This window comes from Dendrobates tinctorius, unplaced genomic scaffold (assembly GCF_039654945.1).
Source record: "Dendrobates tinctorius isolate UK_male_01 unplaced genomic scaffold, ASM3965494v1 ptg000540l, whole genome shotgun sequence".
Classification (NCBI taxonomy): domain Eukaryota; kingdom Metazoa; phylum Chordata; class Amphibia; order Anura; family Dendrobatidae; genus Dendrobates; species Dendrobates tinctorius.
The window spans coordinates 25,810-50,628 of NW_027362199.1; the positions used below are offsets into that span (position 1 = coordinate 25,810).

At 49.5% G+C, this 24,819-nt stretch overlaps 1 protein-coding gene across 1 annotated transcript in view; it reads right to left on the reverse strand.

Annotated features, from left to right (window-relative positions):
- Positions 1 to 24,819, reverse strand: part of LOC141078358 (sulfotransferase 6B1-like) — a 186,728-nt gene that overhangs the window by 16,195 nt on the left and 145,714 nt on the right. The window contains exons 2-3 of the mRNA XM_073565102.1: positions 9,396 to 9,518; positions 850 to 1,034 (exon numbers count right to left, since the gene is read on the reverse strand). Coding sequence (XP_073421203.1) covers positions 850 to 1,034; positions 9,396 to 9,518 — 308 coding nt within the window. The remainder of the gene's footprint in view (positions 1 to 849; positions 1,035 to 9,395; positions 9,519 to 24,819) is intronic.

A 24,819-nucleotide genomic window follows, 5' to 3' on the forward strand; every position in this document is an offset into this window, starting at 1 on the left:
GTGCCCATATACCCATCATACACATCCTCCTTCCCATAGTCCCGTGCCCATATACCCATCATACATATCCTCCATCCCATAGTCCCGTGCCCATATACCCGTCATACATATCCTCCATCCCATAGTCCCGTGCCCATATACCCATCATACATATCCTCCATCCCATAGTCCCGTGCCCATATACCCATCATACATATCCGCCATCCCATAGTCCCGTGCCCATATACCCGTCATACATATCCTCCATCCCATAGTCCCGTGCCCATATACCCATCATACATATCCTCCATCCCATAGTCCAGTGCCCATATACCCATCATACATATCCTCCATCCCATAGTCCAGTGCCCATATACCCATCATACATATCCGCCATCCCATAGTCCCGTGCCCATATACCCATCATACATATCCTCCATCCCATAGTCCCGTGCCCATATACCCATCATACATATCCGCCATCCCATAGTCCCGTGCCCATATACCCGTCATACATATCCTCCATCCCATAGTCCCGTGCCCATATACCCATCATACATATCCTCCATCCCATAGTCCAGTGCCCATATACCCATCATACATATCCTCCATCCCATAGTCCAGTGCCCATATACCCATCATACATATCCGCCATCCCATAGTCCCGTGCCCATATACCCATCATACATATCCGCCATCCCATAGTCCTGTGCCCATATACCCATTATGACATCACTGTCAGCATTGTAACCTATTATGACATCATAATGAGGGGCATGGCTTGATGCACACACACATACTCTCGTTTTTATATATATAGATATGGGGTCTCCCAACCCTACAGACGTTCACACCCCTATGGTGCCTCACCTTGCACTTCTTGGCTTTGAAGTCTTTGGGGAGCATGTCGTAGTTCAGGTGGGTCGGGATGATCCTCTTCGTTGTCACGTTGCTCAGCTCCTCCAGTTTTGAGATGTCTCCAAACTCAATGGGGGACGTCAGTGCGACTTTAGAGGAGTAAAGATGCTTCATGATCTCGGCCAACCAGTGAGTTCCTGGAGGAAGCGACAAGTCAGCGAGCGAAGGGCCCCGACCATAGGGCCACAATGTGACCGCCATCACCCCTTTATGACTTGTCGCTGCACACTGTAAGATGGCTTTGCTAAAATTACTACCTATAGTCACCCCTGCTTCTCTCCTCTAGCTGTGGGGTCTTATTGTCTCCCCTGCTTCTCTCCTCTAGCTGTGGTGTCTTATTGTCTCCCCTGCTTCTCTCCTCTAGCTGCGGGGTCTTATTGTCTCCCCTGCTTCTCTCCTCTAGCTGTGGGGTCTTATTGTCTTCCCTGCTTCTCTCCTGTAGCTGTGGGGTCTTATTGTCTCCCCTGCTTCTCTCCTCTAGCTGCGGGGTCTTATTGTCTCCCCTGCTTCTCTCCTCTAGCTGTGGGGTCTTATTGTCTTCCCTGCTTCTCTCCTCTAGCTGTGGGGTCTTATTGTCTTCCCTGCTTCTCTCCTCTAGCTGCGGGGTCTTATTGTCTTCCCTGCTTCTCTCCTCTAGCTGCGGGGTCTTATTGTCTCCCCTGCTTCTCTCCTCTAGCTGTGGGGTCTTATTGTCTTCCCTGCTTCTCTCCTCTAGCTGTGGGGTCTTATTGTCTTCCCTGCTTCTCTCCTCTAGCTGTGGGGTCTTATTGTCTTCCCTGCTTCTCTCCTCTAGCTGTGGGGTCTTATTGTCTTCCCTGCTTCTCTCCTCTAGCTGTGGGGTCTTATTGTCTTCCCTGCTTCTCTCCTCTAGCTGTGGGGTCTTATTGTCTTCCCTGCTTCTCTCCTCTAGCTGCGGGGTCTTATTGTCTTCCCTGCTTCTCTCCTCAAGCTGCGGGGTCTTATTGTCTTCCCTGCTTCTCTCCTCTAGCTGCGGGGTCTTATTGTCTTCCCTGCTTCTCTCCTCTAGCTGTGGGGTCTTATTGTCTCCCCTGCTTCTCTCCTCTAGCTGTGGGGTCTTATTGTCTCCCCTGCTTCTCTCCTCTAGCTGTGGGGTCTTATTGTCTCCCCTGCTTCTCTCCCCTAGCTGTGGGGTCTTATTGTCTTCCCTGCGTCTCTCCTCTAACTGTGGGGTCTTATTGTCTCCCCTGCTTCTCTCCCCTATCTGTGGGGTCTTATTGTCTTCCCTGCTTCTCTCCTCTAGCTGTGGGGTCTTATTGTCTTCCCTGCTTCTCTCCTCTAGCTGTGGGGTCTTATTGTCTTCCCTGCTTCTCTCCTCTAGCTGTGGGGTCTTATTGTCTCCCCTGCTTCTCTCCTCTAGCTGTGGGGTCTTATTGTCTCCCCTGCTTCTCTCCTCTAGCTGTGGGGTCTTATTGTCTCCCCTGCTTCTCTCCTCTAGCTGTGCGGTCTTATTGTCTTCCCTGCTTCTCTCCTCTAGCTGTGGGGTCTTATTGTCTCCCCTGCTTCTCTCCTCTAGCTGTGGGGTCTTATTGTCTCCCCTGCTTCTCTCCTCTAGCTGTGGGGTCTTATTGTCTTCCCTGCTTCTCTCCTCTAGCTGTGGGGTCTTATTGTCTTCCCTGCTTCTCTCCTCTAGCTGTGGGGTCTTATTGTCTCCCCTGCTTCCCTCCTCTAGCTGTGGGGTCTTAATGTCTTCCCTGCTTCTCTCCTCTAGCTGTGGGGTCTTATTGTCTCCCCTGCTTCCCTCCTCTAGCTGTGGGGTCTTATTGTCTTCCCTGCTTCCCTCCTCTAGCTGTGGGGTCTTATTGTCTCCCCTGCTTCTCTCCCCTATCTGTGGGGTCTTATTGTCTCCCCTGCTTCTCTCCTCTAGCTGTGGGGTCTTATTGTCTCCCCTGCTTCCCTCCTCTAGCTGCGGGGTCTTATTGTCTTCCCTGCTTCTCTCCTCTAGCTGCGGGGTCTTATTGTCTTCCCTGCTTCTCTCCTCTAGCTGCGGGGTCTTATTGTCTTCCCTGCTTCTCTCCTCTAGCTGCGGGGTCTTATTGTCTTCCCTGCTTCTCTCCTCTAGCTGCGGGGTCTTATTGTCTTCCCTGCTTCTCTCCTCTAGCTGTGGGGTCTTATTGTCTCCCCTGCTTCTCTCCTCTAGCTGTGGGGTCTTATTGTCTCCCCTGCTTCTCTCCTCTAGCTGTGGGGTCTTATTGTCTCCCCTGCTTCTCTCCCCTATCTGTGGGGTCTTATTGTCTTCCCTGCTTCTCTCCTCTAACTGTGGGGTCTTATTGTCTCCCCTGCTTCTCTCCCCTATCTGTGGCGTCTTATTGTCTTCCCTGCTTCTCTCCTCTAGCTGTGGGGTCTTATTGTCTTCCCTGCTTCTCTCCTCTAGCTGTGGGGTCTTATTGTCTCCCCTGCTTCTCTCCTCTAGCTGTGGGGTCTTATTGTCTCCCCTGCTTCTCTCCTCTAGCTGCGGGGTCTTATTGTCTTCCCTGCTTCTCTCCTCTAGCTGCGGGGTCTTATTGTCTCCCCTGCTTCTCTCCTCTAGCTGAGGGGTCTTATTGTCTTCCCTGCTTCTCTCCTCTAGCTGAGGGGTCTTATTGTCTTCCCTGCTTCTCTCCTCTAGCTGTGGGGTCTTATTGTCTCCCCTGCTTCTCTCCTCTAGCTGTGGGGTCTTATTGTCTTCCCTGCTTCTCTCCTCTAGCTGCGGGGTCTTATTGTCTTCCCTGCTTCTCTCCTCTAGCTGCGGGGTCTTATTGTCTTCCCTGCTTCTCTCCTCTAGCTGCGGGGTCTTATTGTCTTCCCTGCTTCTCTCCTCTAGCTGTGGGGTCTTATTGTCTCCCCTGCTTCTCTCCTCTAGCTGTGGGGTCTTATTGTCTCCCCTGCTTCTCTCCTCTAGCTGTGGGGTCTTATTGTCTCCCCTGCTTCTCTCCCCTAGCTGTGGGGTCTTATTGTCTTCCCTGCGTCTCTCCTCTAACTGTGGGGTCTTATTGTCTCCCCTGCTTCTCTCCCCTATCTGTGGGGTCTTATTGTCTTCCCTGCTTCTCTCCTCTAGCTGTGGGGTCTTATTGTCTTCCCTGCTTCTCTCCTCTAGCTGTGGGGTCTTATTGTCTTCCCTGCTTCTCTCCTCTAGCTGTGGGGTCTTATTGTCTCCCCTGCTTCTCTCCTCTAGCTGTGGGGTCTTATTGTCTCCCCTGCTTCTCTCCTCTAGCTGTGGGGTCTTATTGTCTCCCCTGCTTCTCTCCTCTAGCTGTGCGGTCTTATTGTCTTCCCTGCTTCTCTCCTCTAGCTGTGGGGTCTTATTGTCTCCCCTGCTTCTCTCCTCTAGCTGTGGGGTCTTATTGTCTCCCCTGCTTCTCTCCTCTAGCTGTGGGGTCTTATTGTCTTCCCTGCTTCTCTCCTCTAGCTGTGGGGTCTTATTGTCTTCCCTGCTTCTCTCCTCTAGCTGTGGGGTCTTATTGTCTCCCCTGCTTCCCTCCTCTAGCTGTGGGGTCTTAATGTCTTCCCTGCTTCTCTCCTCTAGCTGTGGGGTCTTATTGTCTCCCCTGCTTCCCTCCTCTAGCTGTGGGGTCTTATTGTCTTCCCTGCTTCCCTCCTCTAGCTGTGGGGTCTTATTGTCTCCCCTGCTTCTCTCCCCTATCTGTGGGGTCTTATTGTCTCCCCTGCTTCTCTCCTCTAGCTGTGGGGTCTTATTGTCTCCCCTGCTTCCCTCCTCTAGCTGCGGGGTCTTATTGTCTTCCCTGCTTCTCTCCTCTAGCTGCGGGGTCTTATTGTCTTCCCTGCTTCTCTCCTCTAGCTGCGGGGTCTTATTGTCTTCCCTGCTTCTCTCCTCTAGCTGCGGGGTCTCATTGTCTTCCCTGCTTCTCTCCTCTAGCTGCGGGGTCTTATTGTCTTCCCTGCTTCTCTCCTCTAGCTGTGGGGTCTTATTGTCTCCCCTGCTTCTCTCCTCTAGCTGTGGGGTCTTATTGTCTCCCCTGCTTCTCTCCTCTAGCTGTGGGGTCTTATTGTCTCCCCTGCTTCTCTCCCCTATCTGTGGGGTCTTATTGTCTTCCCTGCTTCTCTCCTCTAACTGTGGGGTCTTATTGTCTCCCCTGCTTCTCTCCCCTATCTGTGGCGTCTTATTGTCTTCCCTGCTTCTCTCCTCTAGCTGTGGGGTCTTATTGTCTTCCCTGCTTCTCTCCTCTAGCTGTGGGGTCTTATTGTCTCCCCTGCTTCTCTCCTCTAGCTGTGGGGTCTTATTGTCTCCCCTGCTTCTCTCCTCTAGCTGCGGGGTCTTATTGTCTTCCCTGCTTCTCTCCTCTAGCTGCGGGGTCTTATTGTCTCCCCTGCTTCTCTCCTCTAGCTGAGGGGTCTTATTGTCTTCCCTGCTTCTCTCCTCTAGCTGAGGGGTCTTATTGTCTTCCCTGCTTCTCTCCTCTAGCTGTGGGGTCTTATTGTCTCCCCTGCTTCTCTCCTCTAGCTGAGGGGTCTTATTGTCTCCCCTGCTTCTCTCCTCTAGGTGAGGGGTCTTTTTGTCTTCCCTGCTTCTCTCCTCTAGCTGCGGGGTCTTATTGTCTTCCCTGCTTCTCTCCTCTAGCTGCGGGGTCTTATTGTCTCCCCTGCTTCTCTCGTCTAGCTGTGGGGTCTTATTGTCTCCCCTGCTTCTCTCCCCTATCTGTGGGGTCTTATTGTCTCCCCTGCTTCTCTCCTGTAGCTGTGGGGTCTTATTGTCTCCCCCGCTTCTCTCCCCTATCTGTGGGGTCTTATTGTCTCCCCTGCTTCTCTCCTCTAGCTGTGGGGTCTTATTGTCTTCCCTGCTTCTCTCCTCTAGCTGCGGGGTCTTATTGTCTTCCCTGCTTCTCTCCTCTAGCTGCGGGGTCTTATTGTCTCCCCTGCTTCTCTCCTCTAGCTGAGGGGTCTTATTGTCTTCCCTGCTTCTCTCCTCTAGCTGAGGGGTCTTATTGTCTTCCCTGCTTCTCTCCTCTAGCTGTGGGGTCTTATTGTCTCCCCTGCTTCTCTCCTCTAGCTGAGGGGTCTTATTGTCTCCCCTGCTTCTCTCCTCTAGGTGAGGGGTCTTTTTGTCTTCCCTGCTTCTCTCCTCTAGCTGCGGGGTCTTATTGTCTTCCCTGCTTCTCTCCTCTAGCTGCGGGGTCTTATTGTCTCCCCTGCTTCTCTCGTCTAGCTGTGGGGTCTTATTGTCTCCCCTGCTTCTCTCCCCTATCTGTGGGGTCTTATTGTCTCCCCTGCTTCTCTCCTGTAGCTGTGGGGTCTTATTGTCTCCCCCGCTTCTCTCCCCTATCTGTGGGGTCTTATTGTCTCCCCTGCTTCTCTCCTCTAGCTGTGGGGTCTTATTGTCTTCCCTGCTTCTCTCCTCTAGCTGCGGGGTCTTATTGTCTCCCCTGCTTCTCTCCTCTAGCTGTGGGGTCTTATTGTCTTCCCTGCTTCTCTCCTCTAGCTGCGGGGTCTTATTGTCTCCCCTGCTTCACTCCTCTAGCTGTGGGGTCTTATTGTCTCCCCTGCTTCTCTCCCCTATCTGTGGGGTCTTATTGTCTCCCCTGCTTCTCTCCCCTATCTGCGGGGTCTTATTGTCTCCCCTGCTTCTCTCCCCTATCTGTGGGGTCTTATTGTCTCCCCTGCTTCTCTCCCCTAGCTGTGGGGTCTTGGTCTTGTTGTTACCTCTGATTTTGATGGTAATATGCCAATGAAAGTTTAGAAATTCCACATTAAGCTTCCCGCCCTCCCTTTCACAGTAACAAGCAGCTGAGATAGGGGGCGCTATCTGTGGGGTCCTTACATGATGGCGCTTTCCTTTCTCTGCCTGTAGAAACCTGGCCACTGTCTTCTCCATACCACAGGCCGCACCAACCTGGCTATCGAGGCTTAATGGTGTGAGGACACAAGCAAACAGCAGCCCGTATCTCAGCACCCCGTATCTCAGCCGCCCGTATCTCATCACTCCGTACCTCAGCACCCCGTATCTCATCACTCCGTACCTCAGCACCCCGTTTCTCAGCACCCCGTATCTCAGCACTCCGTACCTCAGCACCCCGTATCTCAGCAGCCCGTATCTCATCACTCCGTACCTCAGCACCCCGTACCTCAGCACCTCGTACCTCAGCACTCCGTATCTCAGCACCCCGTACCTCAGCACCCCGCATCTCAGCACCCGTATCTCCGCACTCCATACCTCCGCACCCCGTACCTCAGCACCCCGTACCTCCGCACTCTGTACCTCCGCACCCCGTACCTCCACACCCTGTACCTCAGCACCCCGTATCTCATCACTCTGTACCTCAGCACCCCGTACCTCAGCACCCCGCATCTCATCACTCGGTACCTCAGCACCCCGTACCTCAGCACCCCGTATCTCATCACTCGGTACCTCAGCACCCCGTACCTCAGCACTCCATACCTCCGCACCCCGTACCTCAGCACCCCGTACCTCCGCACTCTGTACCTCTGCACCCCGTACCTCCGCACCCCGTACCTCAGCACCCCGTACCTCCGCACTCTGTACCTCAGCACCCCGTACCTCAGCACCCCGTATCTCATCACTCGGTACCTCAGCACCCCGTACCTCAGCACCCCGTATCTCATCACTCGGTACCTCAGCACCCCGTACCTCAGCACTACATACCTCCGCACCCCGTACCTCAGCACCCCGTACCTCCGCACTCTGTACCTCCGCACCCCGTACCTCAGCACCCCGTACCTCCGCACTCTGTACCTCAGCACCCCGTACCTCAGCACCCCGTATCTCATCACTCGGTACCTCAGCACCCCGTATCTCAGCACCCCGTACCTCAGCACTCCATACCTCCGCACCCCGTACCTCAGCACCCCGTACCTCCGCACTCTGAACCTCCGCACCCCGTACCTCAGCACCCCGTACCTCCGCACTCTGTACCTCAGCACCCCGTACCTCAGCACCCCGTATCTCATCACTCGGTACCTCAGCACCCCGTACCTCAGCACCCCGTATCTCAGCACCCCGTATCTCATCACTCGGTACCTCAGCACCCCGTATCTCAGCACCCCGTACCTCAGCACTCCATACCTCCGCACCCCGTACCTCAGCACCCCGTACCTCCGCACTCTGAACCTCCGCACCCCGTACCTCAGCACCCCGTACCTCCGCACTCTGTACCTCAGCACCCCGTACCTCAGCACCCCGTATCTCATCACTCGGTACCTCAGCACCCCGTACCTCAGCACCCCGTATCTCAGCACCCCGTATCTCAGCACCTCGTACCTCAGCACTCCGTACCTCAGCACCCCGTACCTCAGCACCCCATACCTCAGCACCCCGTATCTCAGCACCCCGTACCTCAGCACCTCGTACCTCAGCACTCCGTATCTCAGCACCCCGTACCTCAGCACCCCGCATCTCAGCACCCGTATCTCCGCACTCCATACCTCCGCACCCCGTACCTCAGCACCCCGTACCTCCGCACTCTGTACCTCCGCACCCCGTACCTCCACACCCTGTACCTCAGCACCCCGTACCTCCGCACTCTGTACCTCAGCACCCCGTACCTCAGCACCCCGTATCTCATCACTCGGTACCTCAGCACCCCGTACCTCAGCACCCCGTATCTCATCACTCGGTACCTCAGCACCCCGTACCTCAGCACTCCATACCTCCGCACCCCGTACCTCAGCACCCCGTACCTCCGCACTCTGTACCTCCGCACCCCGTACCTCCGCACCCCGTACCTCAGCACCCCGTACCTCCGCACTCTGTACCTCAGCACCCCGTACCTCAGCACCCCGTATCTCATCACTCGGTACCTCAGCACCCCGTACCTCAGCACCCCGTATCTCATCACTCGGTACCTCAGCACCCCGTACCTCAGCACTACATACCTCCGCACCCCGTACCTCAGCACCCCGTACCTCCGCACTCTGTACCTCCGCACCCCGTACCTCAGCACCCCGTACCTCCGCACTCTGTACCTCAGCACCCCGTACCTCAGCACCCCGTATCTCATCACTCGGTACCTCAGCACCCCGTATCTCAGCACCCCGTACCTCAGCACTCCATACCTCCGCACCCCGTACCTCAGCACCCCGTACCTCCGCACTCTGAACCTCCGCACCCCGTACCTCAGCACCCCGTACCTCCGCACTCTGTACCTCAGCACCCCGTACCTCAGCACCCCGTATCTCATCACTCGGTACCTCAGCACCCCGTACCTCAGCACCCCGTATCTCAGCACCCCGTATCTCATCACTCGGTACCTCAGCACCCTGTACCTCAGCACCCCGTATCTCAGCACCCCGTATCTCAGCACCCCGTATCTCATCACTCGGTACCTCAGCACCCTGTACCTCAGCACCCCGTACCTCAGCACCCCGTACCTCAGCACCCCGTATCTCATCACTCGGTACCTCAGCACCCTGTACCTCAGCACCCCGTATCTCAGCACCCCGTATCTCAGCACCCCGTATCTCAGTTCCTATGTGTTATCCACATAAACTTTATAATATAGATGTATGAACAGAAAACTTGTAATTACCAGATTTTGGGTAGGAGACGAGAAGAAGGTCGTCCTCCCGGGCCTGGAATCCATCCAAGGATCGGAGCAGGTCCGCTGACGAGCGGGTGGTGAAGGGGATGCCATTGAAGACGTGGATGAGATCTGCATGGAGAGACATGGTGGAGTCAGGGGCCCTGTGGGGACGCAGCAGTGGCCATGGCCCCGATGTCAGGGCTTATATACCGGGAGACGGGGCGGCTTCCCACCCATCACCTTGTAGCCTATTGATTACAAACAACAGAAGTTATCAGGAAGTTTATGGCTTGTAATGACTCAGCCGATACATTGTAACAGCTCGGATACATTCTTTATATATTTCTGATAGTTGGAATGAACCCGCTGACATCGCATCGGGCCCTTATCACACTCCGGACTGTAATGGCCCCCTTATCTTCATCCTGGTGGTGACAAAGACGGAAATCAATTCATTTATAAGAATAAGGAGCCAATAATCGGTTATAATGATCGTTTCGTGCTGTGTCACGCTGACTCCTGATCCAAAGAAAATAAGCAAATATCGAATCTTCAGATGCTGGGGAAATCCTTCATTTTATGCTATGGATTCACTGCTGGGGCTCTGAACATTGCGGTGCCATATTACCTGGAAGCCAAAGGCGAATCTAGGTTTTCCTGGGGCAAAAATTCAGTTTGGCGCCCCTACTATACACAGACTGATAGTTCTCATGTGGCTGCAATTTGCCGAAGAGCTGATCTTCCTCATTCTCTCAATATTCAGTGAAAAACTTCAGCCGCGGCTTCATTGATAGAAGCGGGAAAAGGAGCTCATCAGCACATGACCCTGAGTATGAAAATCACATATGGGTGGTGACCGCAACATCTCCGAGTACTGAGCTGATATCATACAGCCAGTGCCTGATACATCATGCTGCCCATGGATCCACTGTCAGGTTTACTTTAATGCTCCTAACTTGAATACAGATGAAGTAACCCATAACTTGTTACATGGCACAAAACTTTATTAATATAGTTATGTATAACATTATCTGGCTAGTTATGGATTGCTACATGTGTACAGGTTCAGAACCAGTAACTGTACAAGAATATGTCACTAGAACCACTTCATGAATACAGCACCAGAATCACAATCAATGCAGCAATACATCACCAGAGCCACCATCAGTACAAGAATACATAACCCGAACCACCATCAGTTCAGGAATATATCAGAAGAACCACTATCAGTACAAGAATACATCACCCGAACCACCATCAGTACAGGAATACGTCAGAAGAACCTCCATCAGTACATGAATGCAGCACCTGAACCTCTATCAGTACAAGAATACATCACCCTAACCACCAGCAGTACAAGAATACATCACCAAAACTACCAGCAGTACAAGAATACATCACCAAAATCACCATCAGTACAGGAATACGTCAGAATAACCTCCATCAGTACATGAATGCAGCACCAAAACCACCATCAGTACAAGAATATATCTCCCTAACCACCATCAGTACAGGAATACGTCAGAATAACCTCCATCAGAACATGAATGCAGCACCAAAATCACCATCAGTACAAGAATACATCACCAAAACCACCATCAGTACAAGAATACATCACCAAAACCACCATCAGTACAGGAATACGTCAGAATAACCTCCATCAGTACAGGAATACATCAGAATAACCTCCATCAGTACATGAATGCAGCACCAAAATCACCATCAGTACAAGAATACATCACCAAAACCACCATCAGTACAAGAATACATCACCAAAACCACCATCAGTACAGGAATACGTCAGAATAACCTCCATCAGTACATGAATGCAGCACCAAAATCACCATCAGTACATGAATGCAGCACCAAAACCACCATCAGTACATGAATGCAGCACCAAAACCACCATCAGTACATGAATGCAGCACCAAAACCACCCTCAGTACAAGAATACATCACCCTAACCACCATCAGTACAGGAATACGTCAGAAGAACCTCCATCAATATATGAATGCAGCACCAAAAGCACCATCAGTACATGAGCTTACTACAGTGATCAACTGTAATGTCAGATCAGCCCTAAATACTCCCAGTCTGTCATTAACAATGGTAAGGAGATGCTGGGAGTTATTACCAGTCATCATCAGACTGTGGGCCATACAGGAACCACAGAACTGATGAGCCGCAGGCAGGATCACAAATGGTGTCTTTTCTTCTCTATCTTGTCCGGACGCCATGATGACTTTTCACAACCACAGCCGTCTCTGCAGACTTCTCTGCTCTTCTGCAGCACATCCCGACATGGTGCTCTTAATAGTAACAGTGTTGTTATAATGTTCCTGAATAGAAATATCTGCCCTGTACTGAGCCCCCTGCATGTCATTTGCCCCCACACTGTGCTCCTTATGGAACATGCCCTCCACATTGTCCTCTCCAGCATGATATGGTCTCCACACTGTCCGCCCTTATTACCGGTCCCACCACGGTGCCACTCTGACTAGGTATAACGGCTACCCTGTCCACTTGTATTAGTTATAAAAGTCGCAGTGTCCATATGATAAATGTCCGCCATCACGCTGACCCCTTTCCATACCGAACTGGGCCCCCCTATTCTGCCCAGTCGTTATACCGTGCCCCCTCACAGCGGGCGCCGGTGCTATAAACGCTCTCCCTGCCGCCCACAGTTTCACAGCTGGCTCAATCCGAATCCCCCTACAGTGGGGCATCAAAATGCTCTCCACCGGGGGACACCTCGGCCCACCGCATGAGGATGCCAGCAGCACATGTCCCGCCTGCCCCCTAGTATTGTCCCTGCAGGAAGCACTCAAGCGATGGTGAATACTGCGTGACAAGAAGTATGATAGGAGTCAGAACTATGGGGGCAGGAGTCCCAGGTCATCCCCTCTACCACCCTGTCACCTGGAACAGCTGTGATGTGTCATGTCCTGTGTGCATTGTCCCATGTGCTACGTGTCCTGTGTGCAATGTCCTGTGTATGATGTCCTGCATGTGATGTCCCTGGTGCCACGTGTGATGTCCCTGGTGCCACGTGTGATTCCCTGGTGCCACGTGTGATGTCCCTGGTGCCACGTGTGATGTCCCTGGTGCCACGTGTGATGTCCCTGGTGCCACGTGTGATGTCCCTGGTGCCACGTGTGATGTCCCTGGTGCCACGTGTGATGTCCTGTGTGCCATGTCCTGCGTGCCATGAAACAAAGAACTTGAGGGCACGACAAGATATACAAGGGGGACTGTCGGCCAACACACCTGATTGCACAATGCATGAAAGTGAGAGAAAAAGAAGTGTGCAAAACCGGACGCGATCAACCCCAAAATAAGACAAATTAAATAAATGAGAATAATAATATGTATCGCATAATTATATGAAAAAATAAATTTTTATTAACAGCATACAAAAGGAAAACACACTAATGACAAGAGAAAAAATGACCTGAAAAACAATTAAAAAGGCCAAGACAAATTGGCCATGAATGACACTCCAAAGAAAGGGGTTTCTGTGAACACCCGATGTTTACCCCCTCCGGAAACATGCAGATGTGTATGCATACAAAAAGTAAGACCTATATAATTAAGTGTAATAGTGTGACAAAGCCACACATGGATAATAATACAGCAGACACGTAATTTGCATGTACATAACAAATGGAAATCAAGTGGGCCTAATTAACATATGACTATAGATGCATAGACCCACATGTTTAGACAATAATTTGCATGCCATGTGTCATGTCCTGTGTCCCATGTCTTGTGTGCAATGTGTGATGTCCTGTGTTCAATGTCTTGTGTGCAATGTGTGATGTCCTGTGTCCCATGTCTTGTGTGCCACGTGTGCTGTCCTGTGTCCCATGTCTTGTGTGCCATGTGCTGTCTTGTGTGCCCTGTGCCATGTCTTGTGCGCCATGTGTCATGTCCCTTGTGCCACGTGTGCCATGTCTTCTGTGCCGCGTGCCATGTGTCACGGCCTGTGTAATGTAAGATATGATTTTGCAGAACTTTATAGAATCTCCCATTGCTACTCACTGAGGAGACCAGCCTGTCATGTAGCTGCAACCCCCCTCTTCCCCCACAACACACACACAAGTGTCTTCCTGCATGCAGCTTAGTGAAATCTAAGATCACAATGAGGATTCTCTCTTCCCCCCTCCTTGCACAGCCAGGAAAGGAAGTCTTTTGTTCTCTAGACATGTGCTGGGGTCAATATGAGTAGTATTAAAACAAGTCATATCGCAAAAACCATACCCCACACAGATATAAAAGTTACATTTCTGCGAAAGGCACAAAACCAGCTTTTCTACCCCTAGTTTTCACGGTTCTAGCACCCCCAGAGACTGAGATATGGATTCCTTCTAAACGGTGTGTCAGAACTACTGCATATTTGATTCTGAATTATTGTAATCAATAAACTACAAAGAATGATACCATGTGCGTGTTTGTGCGAACTTCCTCCTAAGAGATACAGTTATATTAAGTTTTGTAGTTTGATTCTAAATCCAAGAGTAGGGGGCAGACCCTCTCCAGACTGCCCCTTTTGTGATGTCACAGACCCTGGGCTATAAGGTACCCCTCCCGTACAGTGCTTCAGTTGGAGCTGCAGAGTCCGTGCTGACAAGAACCCCAGATGAGTGGAGACGTGTGGCTCCGCCTTCTTTCCCCACATGGTCTGCCTGATACCACCTAAGCACATGTAAGTGTTACTTTCTGTTCTTTCATCCATGTTGTTTTCATATATTTGCATCATACATATTTAATGTCTTAACTTTATAGCAACTTTTATCTGTATAATCACTGCCCACATTTTTGGGAATAAATTATAAAAAAATTATCAGTCTGCCTTCATGCTCTAAGAAACGAACTATGCGCTTTTTTTAGATAATCGCTACTAATTTGGGGGTTTGCCACGGACCCTCTTTGATTAAGTAAAGCGTGGCTGGTGGCAGCGTGGTGTGTGCGGTTGGTTAGGCTAGCTGGCAGTCCGGAAGGGTCTTATATTGCTGAATAAGGGGGCTGCGGCCACAGCATTGATAATTCCCTTACTGCAGTAGTCTAATTGCCCGTGCACAACAAGCAGCCCATCCGGTGACTAATTATCCTAGGTGCAGTTCCCTGACTGACCTTGAGGGTATGGTGGGCGCCGGAGAGCTGCGAGTTCCAAAGTGGAACTGAGAAAGTGGGATATGCATAAATCCCCGCAGTTCTTGGAAGGTTGTTAGCAGTGGTGGGGCAACCAAAATACCCCCCTGCGGTAAATTGTTAGAGCGAGATTAGCTTGCTGTATATTTTGGTCACATGGTGCCAGTGGTGGGATAACTAAGATAAGCCCCCACTGTGCCTGTGATAGCCGTGTGCCGGCAGTGCGTCGCGTCCCTCTGTCCGCTGACATACCCGTGGCAGTGGTGGGATCGTGACATATTGGTGGCACAGGGCGTGCTTTGCGCTGCTTTCGTCACAGCCTGTGTGCCATGTCCTGTGTGCCATGTGTCACGGCCTGTGTGACATGTCCTGTGTGCCATGTCCTGTGTGCCATGTCCTGTGTGCCATGTGTCACGGCCTGTGTGACATGTCCTGTGTGCCATGTGTCACGGCCTGTGTGCCATGTCCTGTGTGCCATGTGTCATGTCCTGTGTGACATGTCCTGTGTGCCATGTCCTGTGTGCCATGTGTCACGGCCTGTGTGACATGTCCTGTGTGCCATGTGTCACGGCCTGTGTGACATGTCCTGTGTGCCATGTGTCACGGCCTGTGTGACATGTCCTGTGTGCAATGTCTTGTGTGCCATGTCCTGTGTGCCATGTGTCACGGCCTGTGTGACATGTCCTGTGTGCCATGTGTCACGGCCTGTGTGCCATGTCCTGTGTGCCATGTGTCATGTCCTGTGTGACATGTCCTGTGTGCCATGTGTCACGGCCTGTGTGACATGTCCTGTGTGCCATGTGTCACGGCCTGTGTGACATGTCCTGTGTGCCATGTGTCACGGCCTGTGTGACATGTCCTGTGTGCCATGTCTTGTGTGCCATGTCCTGTGTGCCATGTCTTGTGTGCCATGTCTTGTGTGCCATGTCCTGTGTGCCATGTGTCACGGCCTGTGTGACATGTCCTGTGTGCCATGTGTCACGGCCTGTGTGCCATGTCCTGTGTGCCATGTGTCACGGCCTGTGTGACATGTCCTGTGTGCCATGTCTTGTGTGCCATGTCCTGTGTGCCATGTCTTGTGTGCCATGTCTTGTGTGCCATGTCCTGTGTGCCATGTGTCACGGCCTGTGTGCCATGTCCTGTGTGCCATGTGTCACGGCCTGTGTGACATGTCCTGTGTGCCATGTCTTGTGTGCCATGTCCTGTGTGCCATGTCCTGTGTGCCATGTCTTGTGTGCCATGTCCTGTGTGCCATGTGTCACGGCCTGTGTGACATGTCCTGTGTGCCATGTGTCACGGCCTGTGTGCCATGTCCTGTGTGCCATGTGTCATGTCCTGTGTGCCATGTCCTGTGTGCCATGTGTCACGGCCTGTGTGACATGTCCTGTGTGCCATGTGTCACGGCCTGTGTGACATGTCCTGTGTGCCATGTGTCACGGCCTGTGTGACATGTCCTGTGTGCCATGTCTTGTGTGCCATGTCCTGTGTGCCATGTGTCACGACCTGTGTGACATGTCTTGTGTGCCATGTGTCACGGCCTGTGTGACATGTCCTGTGTGCCATGTGTCATGTCCTGCTTGTGATGTCCCATGTGCCACGTGTCCTGTGTTGTGTAACCTATATGATTTGGGAACTTTATAGGCTGGTGATCTGTCGGAGTCCCGTGGGTGCATTGCGGAAGAGGGGTGATTGCACCAGGCAGCAATTTCTATTAGAGAGTCTTCTTGCAGAGACTGGGCCCACCTATCACCAGCGTGCAAGATGAGTGACAGCTTTGACATCTCAGTCGGTGCCACATGTTCCTGTGCAGAGCACAGCAGTGAAGTGTTAGTGGTTACTGCGCTCTGCATAGCCAGTCATGTGCATGCAATCTGCTCTCCTGCCGCTCTCTACATCGCCTCAACTATTTAAGACAAAAGTCAAAATAAGCGCTATATATCTTAGGTAAATAGCGAAGCCGTTGCTTCAATCCAAAGACTAGGGCACAAATGCCAGTCATATAAAAAAGGGATGGCGAAGCTCCCACTAATGGAACATATGCAAAACATGAAGACAACATTGGTGCAAGAAGACGACCATCAAATATAAAAAGCAAACATAACCTTTATTAATCCACAAAATTGCAAAAATTACATGCCAACAATATGGGCCTATAGAGGGAAAAGGACATAAAACACTGCAGGTATATAAAGGGAGTACACAGAAAACCACTGAGACCAAGATCAATGATTATAAATATCTCACAAATAATACAAAATTGGAGGGCAAGCACTAGATGATAAATATAAGCAATAAAACGGGCGAGTAAGTAATATGCAGAAGCATATGAGCATCCAAATTAGCGTACCCAATTATAACAGTGAAAGTGCCGCTTACCCATGGTCACTGGTGTGTCTGTGTGCCTCCCTGCAGACCCCCTGACGCGCGTTTCATTTTTACACTTTTTCCGTCACTAATTAGTGTAAAGGAAAGATATATATCTTTGAACCGTGTTAGCCAGTAGATAGAAAAATATTCAGAATTGAGAGTCCTCAGTGGTTGATTCCTTTTAATGGCTAACTGAGAAGATGGTGACACATTGCAGCTTTCGAGACTACTCAGGTCTCTTCATCAGGCAAAGACTAATACAACATCTGAAGAATCACATATATATGCACAACACAGCACAGAAATAACGCAATAGATAAGACAAGTGACGTGAAGCAGAAATGATTATGGGAGAGGGAGAAACATAAATATTGGACCAGTTCATAGATAAGGAGTCCGGATGTTTTATTGTCCCCTGATTGGGGTCTCCTAATGCATTGTGATGCCCCCACAGGGTCTTAGGAGCAAATTCCTTAATTGATGTAAAAAGACATAAATCCATGCGACACATTCATTCCAGCATTGAGAGTGTCAAAGGTAGTCATAAATTTATACTCACAGACTCTTCTCTCTCTCTGAGATGTGAAGTTACCTTTCAATACCAGTGATTTCATATCCATGGTGTTGTGGTCCATCATACAAAAATGTTTGGCCACAGGTAGATCCATTCTTTTTTCTCTTATTGTGTGACGATGAGCATCCATCCTTGTTCTAAGCTTTTGCCCTGTCTCCCCCACATACAGACCCCCAGTTGGACATTTAGTACAAATAATTAAGTACACCCCATTCGATGTGATGCAGCTGAGAGTACCTGGGATCTTGTAGTTCTGATGTGAATTGGGGATCTTTATCGTGTACATGGCCATTATAAATGGACAGGTTTTACATTTTTTTTATTTATACTAAATGTCCAACTGGGGGTCTGTATGTGGGGGAGACAGGGCAAAAGCTTAGAACAAGGATGAATGCTCATCGTCACACAATAAGAGAAAAAAGAATGGATCTACCTGTGGCCAAACATTTTTGTATGATGGACCACAACACCATGGATATGAAATTACTGGTATTGAAAGGTAACTTCACATCTTAGAGAGAGAGAAGAGTCTGTGAGTATAAATTTATGACGACCTTTGACACTCTCAATACTGGAATGAATGTGTCGCATGGATTTATGTCTTTTTACATCAATTAAGGAATTTGCTCCTAAGACCCTGTGGGGGCATCACAACACATTAGGAGACCCCAATCAGAGGACAATAAAACATCTGGACTCCTTATCTATGAACTGGTCCAATATTTATGTTTCTCCCTCTCCCATAATCATTTCTGCTTCACGTCACTTGTCACATCTATTGCATTTTTTCTGTGCTGTGTTGTGCATAAATATGTGACTCTTCAGATTTTGTATTAGTCTATGCCTGATGAAGAGACCTGAGTAGTCTCGAAAGCTTGCAATGTGTTACCATCTTTTCAGTTAGCCAGTAAAAGGTATCAACCACTGAGGACTCTCAATTCTGAATATTTTTCTAATTAGGGTAAGGGATTAGGGTTATAACAAGGGTCAGGGTTTGGGTTATCACAAGGGTCAGGGTTTGAGTTATCACAAAGGTCAGGGTTTGGTGTTGTGAGCTCATTTTCGGGTTTGCCTCTGGCTTCTGGTGAGGGTTATGGAGCTGGCTGTGCTGACAGAGAAGTAGTGAGTTCTCTATCTGGACTCCCTCTGTTGGTGAAGGGAGGTAATGAAGCTGATCTAAATGGCAGAGACCAGCCACCTGAGGAAGAGGACTGCGATTGGACATCAGGAGTTTCTGATTGGATTTAAGGCAGCCAACTCCATAGTTTCTTGCTGGTGATTTTTCCTGACTGTGGCTCCTGGTTTCCAGTTTGGTTCCTGCCTTCCTAAAGCTAAGTTTTCTCTGCTATTGTTCATTTGAGTTTTGTCTGGTTTACTTAGTTTTTGTGTTCAGCCAGCCCTGGCTGGGACTGGGCTGAATCCCCATTTTGTCTCTGATCAGTTGATCTCTTTTGCTCTGTCTTCAGAATATACCTGAGTGCTGATATAGTGATTTGAAGTCTAGCGACTTCAGGACCTTTTTCTATCAGACGTGTTGGACATTATTTTTGGCAGGGTTTTTTGTGTGATTGCAGACAGCGGCTTTTCTTTCCTGTCCTTTCTAGTTAGTGAGGGCCCCATCGTTTGCTTAGCCTATCTTTCTATCTGTGTCTGTGTTTTCATCTTGTTTCACCGACAATACATGTTGGGGGCTGTCTATTGTTTTGGGGTCTGCTCTGGGGCAGTTTAGATTTTCCCTTTCTTTCTTTAGGCTTTTTTAGTTATCCGGCCGTGACGAGGCGTCTAGGACCACCGTAGGCACGCTCCACGGCTACTGCTAGTTGTTGTGGATAGGATCAGGGGTCTGCAATCTGCTAGTTACCGACCTCTCCGGTTTTCTGGGCTTAGCTTTCTTTTTGTTTTTTCCTCCTCGATGACTCATTCATAACAGTTTGGGTTATCACAAGGCTCAGGGTTAGAGTTATCACAAGGGTCAGGGATTGGGTTATCACAAGGGTCAGGGATTGATTTATCACAAGGGTCAGAGTTATCACAAGGGTTTGAGTTATCACCAGGGTCAGGGTTAGGGTTATCACCAGGGTTAAGATTATCACAAGGCTCAGGGATAGAGTTATCACAAGGGTCAGAGTTATCGTCAGGGTTAAGGTTAGAGTTATCACGAGAGTCAGGGTTTCGGTTATCACAAGGGTCAGGGATTGGGTTATCACAAGGGTTTGAGTTATCACCAGGGTCAGGGTTAGGGTTATCACCAGGGTTAAGATTATCACAAGGCTCAGGGATAGAGTTATCACAAGGGTCAGAGTTATCGTCAGGGTTAAGGTTAGAGTTATCACAAGGGTCAGGGTTTCGGTTATCACAAGGATTATGGTTATAGTTATCACAAGGGTCAGGGTCATGCAATAGTTACATTAATAAACAATGTAAATTCTAACGACGTGCAACTGATACTGGCCGTCTTAGAGCGAACAATAATGACTGAGCCTGTGCGATAAGGGGGTTCCCGACTGCAGAGAGGGGCGCAGGGAAGGCGACTGGTCCTCTGTTACTTGTTTTTTTTTTTTCACTTTTTAGTTGCTTTTTAATTGTAGAATGACAGCGGGATAAACTAGTGAGGAGCCCCGGGGTGTAACAGGGAATTCATCACTTCTGATAAATATCTGGTCAGCCTCATTATAAGCTATAACGTAACAATCCCGTGATGGAGGCTGCGGCCGGTGTCATAGCCGGAGCTGGATGAATATCCAGATTTCTTACCGACTTATACATGATGACATGGCAGAGTCCGGGGGACGAGGAACGAGCGGGAAGATTTCTTCAGAATGGAAGATTTCATGCAGGAAATATGACGGTTACTGATTAATCTCCAGACAATGATAAGGTCCCAAATACAAACAAATTCCGAGAAAGGCAAATATATCCACACCCAGGAGTCACCCCTGTCCCTGACCAGTCCGTGCAAGTGACCCAACTATGCCCCCAAATCACCCCAAACCCTGAGAGAAAGATGGAGAGATAAGGAAATCCACCAATAAAACGTGTGACATCACAACGATATTATCATCCACAACACGTGATCCCTCCATTACATCACATCTCACCCACTGTCACCTGTGCCCAGGGTCGGACTCACAATCAGCACACCAGCCAGGCTGCCACCCACCATCCCAAGACAGGAGTCTAATACAAGTGCGACCTGCTTGGAGGAAATCAGGATCTACCGCAAGATCAATATATAATATTAAGAATACTGACAGGACATCTCCAGCACTACACTAATGATAATGCTGCCATACTATAATGATAAACCACTGCCCTGAGGTCTCCACCATACAGTGACCATATAATGGTGAGATCAGGTCTACACCACCACACAGTGACCATATAATGGTGAGATCAGGTCTGCACCATCATACAGTAACCATATAATGGTGAGATCAGGTCTACACCACCATACAGTGACCATATAATGGTGAGATTAGGGCTACACCATCATACAGTGACCATATAATGGTAAGATAAGGTCTACACCATCATACAGTGACCATATAATGGTGAGATCAGGTCTACACCACCATACAGTGACCATATAATGGTAAGATAAGGTCTACACCATCATACAGTGACCATATAATGGTAAGATAAGGTCTACACCATCATACAGTGTCCATATAATGGTAAGATAAGGTCTACACCAACATACAGTGACCATATAATGGTAAGATAAGGTCTACACCATCATACAGTGTCCATATAATGGTAAGATAAGGTCTACACCATCATACAGTGACCATATAATGGTGAGATCAGGTCTACACCATCATACAGTGTCCATATAATGGTAAGATAAGGTCTACACCATCATACAGTGACCATATAATGGTAAGATAAGGTCTACACCATCATACAGTGTCCATATAATGGTAAGATAAGGTCTACACCATCATACAGTGACCATATAATGGTGAGATCAGGTCTACACCATCATACAGTGACCATATAATGGTGAGATCAGGTCTACGCCATCATACAGTGACCATATAATGGTAAGATAAGGTCTACACCATCATACAGTGTCCATATAATGGTGAGATCAGGTCTACACCAAAACACAGTGGAGTGGGAAAATTGTACCCAGAGTTGGACAGTGTGGTGGGCCGGTATGTCCCACAGTCAGTCGGCCAAATAGGAAAATGTTGTTTTCCCCCGGGGAGACAGCCTGTCCAGACGCTGTCACCCTCACCCCGAAAACGCAGGAAACTTCCTGTCTTCTGGCCGCTCATCATCAAGTGGGATAACAGGACCAGTGATGGACCCAAAACAGGTCCCAGAGAGTTCCTGTAAGTTTGAGGCCTTAAGCCCCCGTCACGCATAGCGATCTCGCTATTGAGATCGCTGCTGAGTCACAAGTTTTGTGACGCAGCAGCGATCTCTCCAGCGAGATCGCTCTGTGTGTGACACTTACCAGCGACCGGCCACCCTGCCGGGTATCGCTGATCGTCCTGGAATGGCCAGGACATTTTTTTGATCGCTGGTCTCCCGCTGGCCAGCACGCATCGCTGCATGTGACAGGCGGGAGACCAGCGATCAGCGAGCTGGAGCTGTTAACTAAGGTAAACAAAGGGTTTCTAAGTGCCGCGCGCCGCTTAGAATCCCGATGTGTTCCTTGGTTACCAGCTCCCTGAACCAGCGCGCTGGTAACTAAGGTACACAGTGGGTAACTAAGCGGCGTGCGTTGCTTGTTTCCCGCGTGTCGCTGGTGCTGATCGCTGGTGAAGATGCCTGCTTGGCAGCTCACCAGCGATCATGTAGCGACACACCAGCGATCCTGACAAGGCGATATCGTTGTCGGGATCGCTGGTGCGTCGCTATGTGTGACGGGGCCCTTAGCGTCACTTTTGGCTACCCCTAGCCAGGAGTCCCAGACCTGTTGGAAGACACTGAGTAACCCGCCGGGGCAATCTGTAAATCGGCCTCATGCTACCTCAAGAAGGGGGAGGAGTCATAGAAAATATTAAAAATCTTTGAGGCCCATCATGTTCCACCTCCCTTTTCTCTTTTCTCTATCATTTGTTATGAGAAGTCCGGAGCTAGCACTCCATGGCAGTGTGCAGAGATGTGAAGCCGATTAATTAAAAAGCAAGGATTCCTCTTTATGCCCAGGTGGCTGAGGAGGATGTGTATTGTCCACAGAGAGAAAGAGAGACAGGAAAGGGATATTAGGATCTGAGTGGATCAAAGAAGATCTCGCACCCTTTAGAAATAGCCATGGTCCCTGTATGGAGCAATATATGGTGCTCATTATACTGTATGGAGAATATATGGGACTCATTATACTGTATGGAGCAATATACGAGACCCATTATACTGTATGGAGCAATATATGGCACCCATTATACTTTATGGAGCAATATATGGGACTCATACTGTATGGAGCAATATATGGGACTCATTATACTGTATGGAGCAGTTTATGGCACCCATTATACTGTATGGAGCAATATATGGGACTCATACTGTATGGAGCAATATATGGGACTCATTATACTGTATGGAGCAGTTTATGGCACCCGTTATACTGTATGGAGCAATATATGGGACTCATACTGTATGGAGCAATATATGGGACTCATACTGTATGGAGCAGTATATGGCACCCATTATACTGTATGGAGCAATATATGGGACTCATTATACTGTATGGAGCATTATATGGGACTCATTATACTGTATGGAGCAGTATATGGCACCCATTATACTGTATGGAGCAATATATGGGACTCATTATACTGTATGGAGCATTATATGGGACTCATTATACTGTATGGAGCAATATACGGGTTCCATTATACTGTATGGAGCAATATACGGGACCCTGTTGTGAGTTCATTTTCCCCTTTACCACTGAGGCCCGATGAACTCCCTCTTCTAGTAAAGAAAGATAGTGAGCCTGATTATCAAGCATCTGGGTCTAATGATGATGATTGGCTGAGTGGAGTTTCTGACTGGATATAAGGCTGTCCACACCCTTCTGCTCTGCGGGTGATTTCTCTGTGGGATCCTTGGATACCAGTCTGAATTCCTGCTCTCCAAAAGCTAAGTTTTCTGCTCTGCCGTTTGCATTTGTTCGTTGTCTTTGTTTTGCTGGATTTCAGTCATTCCCTGCTGGGGTGAGCTGAATTCCTTTAGCTCTGCCTTCAGAAAATACCTGAGTGCTGATATAGTTTTTGAAGCCTAGCTGCTTCAGGGCTTTTTTCCATATCAGCCTGTTGGCTTATGTCTTTTTAGGGTTTTTGCAGATTGCAGACAGCAGCTTTCCTATCCTGTCCTATTTTTAGTGAGTTTGGGCCCCATCGTTTGCTCAGCCTATCTTTCTATCTGTGTGTGTGATTTTTCATCTTGCTTCACCGTCATTGTATGTTGGGGGCTGCCTTTTACTTTGGGGTCTGCTCTGGGGCAGTTTAGATTTCCTTTTCTGTCTTTAGGCTATTTAGTTTCTCCGGCTGTGATCGAGGGGTCTAGGGCACCGTAGGAAACCCCCCACGGCTACTGCTAGTTGTGTTGTTAGGTTCAGGGGTCTGCAATCTGATAGTTGCCAACTTCTCCGGTTTTCTGGACTTAGCTGCTATTTTAGTGTCTGCCTCCTACGGTGACTCATTCATAACAGAATCACCCGCCGAACCGCAGATCCCAGGGTACTCAATAGCAGGAAAGAATTTGTAAAAAAAAAAAAAAAAAAGTGTGTATATTTTTTCCTCTATATCTCTGAGGCCGTAGGGGGATTTTTTTTTCTCTCAATGGAGATAAAGCAATTGTCTGATCGTGTGGAGCAGCTCGCTGCGGAAGTGCGGGGAATTTCCGCCTACCTTGCTCATTCACATACTGCTGAACCAAAGATTCCCACACCTGATGTATTTTTTGGGGATCGGTCTAAATTTTTGAATTTCAAAAATAATTGTAAATTATTTTTTGCCTTGAAGCCTAACTCGTCAGGGAGCTCCGCGCAGCAGGTTAAAATTGTCATCTCTTTGCTGCGCGGCGATCCCCAGGATTGGGCGTTTTCTTTGAAACCTGATGATTAGAGTTGAGCGATACCGTCCGATACTTCAAAGTATCGTATCGGATGGTATCGGCCGATCTTTAAAAAAAGTATCGGTATCGCCGATTCCGATACCGTAAGTCCCATTCAAGTCTATGGGACTTCCGGTATCGGAATAAGAAAAACCCTTTCCTGCCCTTGTACAGCCTCTCTGGGGTCTGTACGGGCCTTTCGGGGGGCTGTGCCGGCCTGCCAGGGGGTCTGTGCAGGCCCCGGTGGTCTGTGCCGGCCTGCCGGGGGG